At 27.3% G+C, this 5482-nt stretch overlaps 2 protein-coding genes across 2 annotated transcripts in view; both read left to right on the forward strand.

Annotated features, from left to right (window-relative positions):
- Positions 1-994, forward strand: part of LOAG_18764 (hypothetical protein) — a gene marked incomplete at both ends in the record, with an annotated part of 4027 nt that extends 3033 nt beyond the window's left edge. The window contains 2 exons of the mRNA XM_020451426.1: positions 400-529; positions 869-994. Coding sequence (XP_020304791.1) covers positions 400-529; positions 869-994 — 256 coding nt within the window. The remainder of the gene's footprint in view (positions 1-399; positions 530-868) is intronic.
- A 1218-nt stretch (positions 995-2212) lies between these two features.
- Positions 2213-5221, forward strand: LOAG_09002 (hypothetical protein; the record flags this gene model as incomplete). Its single annotated transcript, XM_003144531.1, has 5 exons — positions 2213-2264; positions 2940-3088; positions 3760-3887; positions 4264-4387; positions 4991-5221. 5 exons carry the CDS (start codon positions 2213-2215, stop codon positions 5219-5221), a joined length of 684 nt encoding a protein of 227 aa, XP_003144579.1.
- Positions 5222-5482: the final 261 nt, after the last annotated feature.

Below are 5482 nucleotides of genomic sequence, written 5' to 3' on the forward strand. Positions count from 1 at the left end.
AATAATAATAATAATAATAATAATAATAATAATAATAATAATAATAATAATAATAATAATAATAATAATAATAATAATAATAATAATAGTAATAATAGTAATAATAATAATAATAATAATAGTAATAGTAATAATAATAGTAATAATAATAAGTAATAATAATAATAATAATAATAATAAACAATAAACAATAAACAATAAACAATAAACAATAGTAATGATAATAATAATGATAACGATGATGACAATGATAATGGTAATGATAATGATAATATTGTTATGCTGACCCATGCGGGAATGAAATGTAAATTTTGTTAATTTCACAAGATGAAAAAGTGTAAATTAGAAAACTTTCCCTTTTTTTGTCAGTCAAATGAATGTTTCCTTTTTCTTTTACAGTGGTAATCAATTGATGAACATCCCATCAGCTCTATTTTCTATACCTCTACAAATTCTGCTTTTAACGGGTAATCGATTGGAGTACATCCCACGAGAAATTCGACAGCTTTCGAATTCATTACGTGAATTGGTATGATAATTTTAATCTTTTTAATATGCTCTTAGATATTATAATTATATCAATTTAATATGATGATCATAGTGTTTGTATTTTTTCTCAAATAGTGTTACTATAAATTTATCCATTTTGTGAACGGATTTGACGTTGCTTCTGGTCAATTAAGAAAAATTTTGCGCGAATTATTAATGAAACGAAGTCGCATAGTCCAAATTGAAAGTTTTCTTTTACATTTTACGACTAATTTATCATTTCCTATTTTTTTTTTTCATTTTTTTTCTTGAATGTCTTGAAATATTGCTAAAAATGTGATGAATTGGATGGCTCAATTTCGTTGAAATATATTTGCAGGATGCAAGTTGTAATAAGCTGAAAAGTTTGCCGGCTGATATTGCCTTATTAAAATCGCTACGAGTGCTCAATGTGCGAGATAATCAGCTGACTCATTTGCCTTCAGGTTTATTAAATTATTTCTAATGAATTAAAAAATTATGTGACCTCGATTATTTTAAAAGGGAAGGGCACACACACATGCACGCACACAACACACACACACACACACAGCACATACACGTACACACACACACACACACACACACACACATAGCACACATTTCAATAGGTCGTATTATTAGAAAGGTATTTTTGTTAGTTTGTTAGTATGAAAAGAGAAGGGGAAAAAGTGAAATTACTAAAATTAATTAAGTAGCTCACATTGACCAATCCAAACGTGCTGAACAATGGGATAGCATAAAAAATTTTGTGCAGTGATTAAAGATTTGATTATTTTTTACTGAAAATGATATTCTATACTTATTTTGGCAAATAAATTATTCCTTCTGATTAAAATTATCATAAAATGTCTTACGGTCGAATATCGTCAACCCATTGAATAAAATTAAATTAATCAATTTGTTCATTATGTTGTTAATTTTGTCTTTTGATTGATTTCTCATGATATCTATTTAAATCTATGACTACTTGAATCTAATGAATCCTTTTCTTTACTGGTAAATTTCCATAATTAGCAGTAAATCAATTTATATCGCATATTCTTTCTCCCTTTTTTCTTTTATCTTATTTTAAATTTCAATAAAACTCTATATTATTTAAATGATTTCTGCATCCTAAAAATTTATCGCCCATATTTCCATTTTAGTGAAACATTTGCAGTTCACTTTTAAAATATGAAATAATTAACTCAGTTTTTTCCCCGTTTTCCCCTAATTTATTTTCATATTTTTCGAAATGTTCTCGTTTCAATTTAAAATGTAGAATAATTATTTCACTCTTTTCCTTTTTTTGTCCCCAATTTATTTGTACATTTTCTTTGAGAGTAAAAATTATAGACTAAAATTTGCTTCATATGATATCACCTGTTCATATCATTTGTTCAATTGCATTATCAGTAGAATACGCATTACTTGTTGATATATTTTCGTGATAAAGACAAGTGAAGATAAGATTTATTGTTTGGCTTTTTTCCTTTGGTACTTAACTTACTAAAATGAAGTCATTTAGCAAAGAACAAAATAAAAAAACAGAAATGGACCTTCCAAAAATTATTTTAATAGCAAACATACTTGGATATGCTTCAAATAAAGTATTTAAAGCTATAGCCATTGAATAAATGACAAACCAAATATGTAATTACCAAAACTGAAATGGGAAGCTTCTTTTCGATGCAGGAAATTGATGTGCGGCATGAAACGAGATAAATGCGCCCATCTGGCGGAAAGGGATGATGGTTAACCATATAATTTGGTTATCCGAGATAATTTGGTGGATTATTATTGATTCCACATTTTTGCATTGACTAGAAAGGGAATGGATAAATTTTTAACTGAAAGTAAAAAAAAAACTTGTCAAAGAAAAGATTGGAAAAAAAACCGACTAAAGTAATTTTGCAATAATTGCAATAAATTCGAATGATTTCATAATATTTCAATATAATTTTCACTTTTGATTTTAAAAAATATAATCCACTGAAGAGAAACATTTTGGAAAAGAAAGATTTTGCTAAATTTTTGTTCGATTTTTTTTCCCGCTAAAATTTATTTTAAATATTAATCGAAATATTTCATATTTTTTTGTGCTTTTTAGTGACGAAAAAGAATTAGATATAAACTAGTGAGAATTGTTCTGTGTATGAAATTTTTGTTAATTTTTTACAAGCAATTATGAAAATGGCGCTTTATTAAACCATGTGAATGTCTGAATGGAACAATTTCAAAATTTATAATTTGTCCCAAAATTTTAAAGTTAAATATTGAATGTTATAGTATCAACATATCATTCGATACGAAAACACTTTCATATCTACTTATCCTTCTTCTTTTAATAAATATTGCCAATTTCCTGTTAAAGTCATTTTTTTTTTTGTTGGTAAATTTTGCAAAAACTTCTTTTAAAATTTTTTCAGAAATTTCACGGTTGGAATTACGAGTATTAGATATATCGCAAAATAAGCTCGGTGAATTACCGTTCGATATACGGTATATGTGTACATTGGTCGATTTTTGTATCGATTTCAACCCTCTCACAGCACCACCTGCTAAACTTTGCTCAAAGGTAAATTTTTTTAATCAATTGAATAATTTGTGAGAAATGATTTCGTTTGTAACTTTAGAATTAATGGGTTGTTTGCCGGATTCATGTCCGGAAAAACAGGATGAACAAATTTTAACAGTTAAGCATATTATCAGTATGAAATGTTGATAAAAACCTAATAATGCCAATGAATGGCTAATGTTACGCTATTTCGTTTCGATCCATGTATATCCGGAAATATCGTCGAAATAACCTTTAACCACTAGAATTCTAGTTTATTAAGATATCAGAGTAACAAATCAATACCTTGGATGCATATACACAATTATAAACAGAAAATAGAAATAGGATGACGGTAATGGTGATTTTCAGTGATTATAAGATAATGATAATTGCAATTATCAGTGGTGATATTAGTTCCTATTCTGATTATACAAAATCTAGATTAATTTATAACCCATTTAAAGATTCAATTAATAATCTATTTGAAGCTACTAATATACTAATATCGCTATTTACTGATGCAATATTTTCACTAATTTCAAAAGATATATTCAAATTAAGCGTGTTAATTTTTACTATAAGTCACTATTATTTAATACATTCTTTTACACATTTCAATTTTCAAATTTGAATTTATTTAAATTTATTTCAAATTTTCATCAAGTAATCAATGTATATCTATTTATTAGGGTCGTGAACATGCATTTAAATGGTTGCGATCACACGCTGGACGAACAATTGATAATGCAACGAAAGCATACAGTCATACATTTAAACGACCACTCACCATAAATGCAACATTAAGAAGAGGACAAAAGTAAATTTTCTATGTAAATACTTCCAAACAACGGAAGCAGTTTAAATCTAAAATTGGAAGTTTCTTTTTTTTTTGGGCAACCTTATCCTGAGATATTCATGATAATTGAGAATATTAGAGATAACATCTTTTGCGATATTTGTTGTAAATGAATTTCTGTAAGATTTTGAATGAATGAATGATTCTTTTCTAAACAATGCATTCAACTACTGAAATGATCAAATTTAATATCTGAAAAGGGTAATTTAGGTTGTTATAGGGCGAATAACCAATTGAATCAGTTTTTGATACTCAGGTATTTCTATTAATTCATTGTGTACCGAAATTCATATTAATAACTTTATTGCCCAAATAAGTTTGATATATGTTATTGCAGTATAGAAAGTATCGGTGATGGACGTCGTTTTGAAAGGCGATCACGTGCCACTCGCTTTAATACTGTAGGTGGTAGTGATTCTGGTTATGCATCAACTACTGATGAAAATCGTTATTCTCGTGAGGTTACTTTACACATCGATTTTTGCATGATAAATGATGTAATATACTAAGGAGTAATGCATTCTGACATACGTTTACTTACAAATACTATATTAAAATTTTAGTAACAAAGTAAGTTTCAAAGAAGTAATTTCTTTAAACTTCTATTTGCGGCAACTTTTCATTGAATGTATTTCAAAATTTTGACTGTTATAGACAATTTAAGTTCTTTTTGTTTAAATTAATTTTGCTCCTAACTTATTTATTCATTAGACATTCATACTTTTTGCTTCTCTTAATCCTGCATTCGTTTGTAAAGCAAACATTTAAAAGATCTCGTGTAGTATAAGTGTAATACTAATTAAAAGTACTACGTGCGTATTGTTACATGTACGTATTTGTAGCATAAATGTAAGTTAAATGTAATGATAGGTAATAAAAAAAAAAAAAAAGAAAAGAGAAAAAGATTAAGCAATTAGAGATGATATATTATCCCTGTAATCATTATATCATTAGGTATCATAAATATAACCATCACAATGGTATACTTTTTTTAACCCTTCATATCAACCATTCTATCATCAATTTTACTTTTTCTTCTACCTTTTCTTTTTTGCTTTTTATAGTTTCAACCACAAGTTGGCTGTTTATTCAATATTAATGAAGCTAATCAACTGCATCATCATCATTATCACCAACAACAACGGCAAGAGCAACAGCAACAGTTATTGTCATCCAATTGGGAAGCTATTGTCGCAATCAATGGCTTAGAGTCAAAGGATAATTCTGCTGAGAACAGTAATGGTGACCTATTAAAGGAAGTGATGCATGCGTATGCTCAAAAGGTTCAATTTTAGCATTTTATTTTAGCCTTAAAGCTATCGTTTATTTCGCTCAATCTTTTTTTCTTCTATAACTTTCAGCTCTTATAAAATGTTTGGGAAATCTAAAACTGATATCATTTATTATAATGCAATGGATATTCCGAAGAAATTGGCGATATTATCGTTTCCTTTTTTAATCTTATACTATTGATAGCATTAATTTGATGAGAATAAATTGAACAGAATTATTTAAATTGTTATCATGAGGTTATTTCGAGAAATTGATATTTACCT

The sequence above is a fragment of the Loa loa genome (genome assembly GCF_000183805.2).
Source record: "Loa loa unplaced genomic scaffold supercont3.505, whole genome shotgun sequence".
Classification (NCBI taxonomy): Eukaryota; Metazoa; Nematoda; class Chromadorea; order Rhabditida; family Onchocercidae; genus Loa; species Loa loa.